The following is a 3,202-nucleotide window of genomic DNA, read 5'->3' as shown; positions in this document are numbered from 1 at the left end:
GCGGTTTGCCTTTAGAGAGGCGTCGAAACTTGGTGGCATCGTAGTGCTGCAGCCAATCGATCAGACTTACATCTCTCAAGTGCTCTCCACCACTGGCATGGTCAATCCGCATTTTATAGCGTTTGTATGCTGAAAGCCCTTCTTTCACCACCACATCTTCCCCCGCCTCATCATGGTCAAACTGGATATGGCGATCTTGAGCCTGGTCCGGACGACAATCCAAAACCATACATTGCCTTGTCGACTTCTGCTGAGGAATCTTGAGTAAGATATGGGAAATCTCTTGCGCAGACCAATCACGTTCCCCAATAAGCTTATTGAGCAGTCTCGCCGCAAGGGAAGCAATTGGACGACGATCACTAACATATGGCAGAACCTGCTCCTGCAACTCTTGGTATGAGGCAGATCTGATTTCAGGCTTCGACACATACTTGGCGACGTAGAGAATGAGCCCCTTATACGTCACTGCTGGTTGTAGATCCGTGTTGGCTAGCCACCCAAGGGCCATCACCGGCGAGCACTGGGCAAGGCGTTCCACATTGCGTTCCACGCCTAGCATCCAACTCTTTTTGTTGATACTCTTCGTGACCAGAGCACGTTCTTGAAGCTCTCGAGGAAAGAAAAAACGGCATTCTACACAGTTGGTGGCCTTGCTTTTTCGCAGACACCTTCCAGGGACACACTTGGCGTGCATCTGGAAGCGATTCATGAAGATTGCCACCTGTTCATCGGTATTGCAGATATGAATGAAGGGCAGAGAAGCCGGATTCCTGGCATCGGGCGGCCTCGTACTGTTCGGATTAACGGCCGTAACTTTCTTATTCCAGTACTGTGCAAAAGCCTCCCGTTCCTCTGGGGTCCTGGCACCCATGGCAGGCGAATCCCTCATCCAAATGATACAATGGATGTGACCTGTTCCACGAGCTTGCCACTCATACCGAAACCAATAGTCGTGTAACCCCAGAAAGCTTGTCATAACATATTTCAAGAATGCTTTGAACCGAATATCGAGCCAGGCGGCTATAATGTGAGGGAATCGCTGTACATTCTCCCACGCGATCTTCCGGCGATCCTCATCCGTGCCATCCCTCCATTGCACATAGCGGGGTAAGTGCCTGTGGAGGTCATCCCATTGGTGGTCAGCACAACTCCACGTGCAGAAAACAGTCCCCGTAGTTCCGAAATAACGGGCTGTCGCCTTGAGAGCGTTTTCTTTCTGCCTCCAATACGGGCGCGTCCCAGTCAAAGTGGCCCCCGAACGAACGATGCTCTTCAGTAGAGTACCCTCCTCGCCGAGTAATTCCTTCAACTCATCCAGTGACAGGCCCAAGAGATCCGGGCGTTTCTTCACCCAGAAGCCAGAGGCCTCTTGAGCTTTCTTCCTCATGAGCATGTTGAAGACTAAGAACCGAAACCGAGGGTGAGCACCAAATCTTCCATCATGAAATTTCAGGAAGTGCTCCGCCCAGTCAGCCAGAGAGACATTGCGCATCCTGCCTTGGTGCCAATCTGCGGTGCCATATGGAAACAAAGTAGGGAAACACATAGCAAACAGGCGGTGTTTTCTGCCCAACTCATCAATGGGAGTTTGCCTAATCGCTGGTGCTTGAGCGATACCAAGTTTCGTCCTCTTATTAAAAGCCTCTTCCAAAAGCTCTGCCTCGGTCTGGCGAATGTCAAGGTTAGGTACCACGGTTTCTTGAGACGGGCCAGGGACATCCCCGTCAATACCCCGTTCATCCTCTTCCCCACAAGCCCTGCCATCTCCTTGCCTTCCCGGTTCTTTGTCCTCCGAATCCTCGGATTCCTCGATATTCAGCACCTGATCAGACACGTCCCCATCGATAGGAAGGGTTGACAGGTTTGTTTGGGAAATAGTAATATCACGATAGTCCGGGTGGTGGCGCTTTAACCAATGTAAAGCCTTCTCCACGTAGCCGCGACGAACGCGAAACTCGTTCTTGAATTGACGTTTATACCTCTCCTCGCCCATCCGTGCGCCATGAGGGCGTAAGAGCACGACATCGACATGCTGAGGACGGGATGGAAGAACGTCGATAAAGGTCACACTACTCTGCCAAAAGCAGACTGCGTGCCCAGTATAGTGATATTGGTGACCACGTACACGCTTCATAATCATGTGGCAATGTGCCTTTGCAATTACCATCTCTTCCATCTGCGTCAAGTCCCGCAGACAGTCAGGAACAATCCCAGGATCCATATTATTTTCCCTGCTGAACAGAAACGGCTCTCCCGCTTGTAAGTTCCTATCCCGTTTTAAGCAAGCACCGCAAACACCATTCGATAACCCCATCTGAAACCAACGTTCCTTGCAACGGGCACATGTTTCCATCTCTTGGTTGCACAGATACTCGTGGAACGCATTAATGTTCGACCAATCCATGTCTGATATAGGAGCTCTGGCAAGAGCGGGAGGTGGAGTAGGAGGTGGTGGGGTTTGGGAGGGGAATGAAACGGACGAGAACGTCGGAAGTTGAAGTTCTACTCCAGGAGAATGGGATGGTATGGGGGAGAGGTCGTGGTTTCGCCGATAGCGATTGTCTCGTTCTCTAGCGGCTGTAGATCTCATCCGTTCCTTTGTGTGTTGTGAAGCCATATCCCATCGTACAGGCTCGTTCGGCGCAATTCGAGGAGCTTTCCGTACATTTGGATCCGCATCTCCAAGCACTCTTCTCTTTCGACCACGAGTTTCTGCAGGGGCGACCCCTTGTGGATTTTTTTCTTTCGCCTTTCTCGTCGCGGAATTCTTAGCCGTGCAATCAACACAAACAGTAGCAAACCCTCCTTTTTTAAACGCTTTGAAGTATGCAGAAGTCTCGGGGAAGTCTTTGCGACATCTGGCACAGCACCTCGTTGGCTGGGAATCGATGAAAGGGCAGACTACGATAGTTGACCCTTGTAAAGAAGGCAGCGAGCTAGAGGCCTCCATTTCCAAAAAAAATCACGAAACCTGAAGCCGGAAGATTGGGCACACATTGACGTTGGATGTGCATATGGTGTTCTATCAACGCGTCTTCCGGACGTGCTTGGAGCGATTCAGTTTCGGGGATAAACGCGTATCGGATACGACATCACATGATGCGATTTTTATTTTCAGCCAATCAAAAGGCGAAAACATTTAGCCGTTTAGCCGAGGATTCTTTTCGCCCTGAGACGAGTAGAAGTGTGCGTAATGTACTTC

The 3,202-nt window shown here is 50.6% G+C and overlaps 1 protein-coding gene across 1 annotated transcript in view; it reads right to left on the bottom strand.

The window, feature by feature from the left end:
* Window positions 1-11: 11 nt before the first annotated feature.
* MAA_10348 (ATP-dependent DNA helicase PIF1) overlaps window positions 12-3,202 on the bottom strand; it is a gene marked incomplete at both ends in the record, with an annotated part of 5,370 nt that continues 2,179 nt past the window's right edge. Inside the window, 3 exons of the mRNA XM_007828346.2 lie at window positions 12-28; window positions 71-92; window positions 149-2,767. Of these exons, the coding sequence (XP_007826537.2) occupies window positions 12-28; window positions 71-92; window positions 149-2,767 (2,658 nt within the window). The remainder of the gene's footprint in view (window positions 29-70; window positions 93-148; window positions 2,768-3,202) is intronic.

Source organism: Metarhizium robertsii (assembly GCF_000187425.2).
Source record: "Metarhizium robertsii ARSEF 23 chromosome Unknown MAA_Scf_31, whole genome shotgun sequence".
NCBI lineage: Eukaryota > Fungi > Ascomycota > Sordariomycetes > Hypocreales > Clavicipitaceae > Metarhizium > Metarhizium robertsii.
This window is presented reverse-complemented; position numbering and strand designations above follow the sequence as displayed.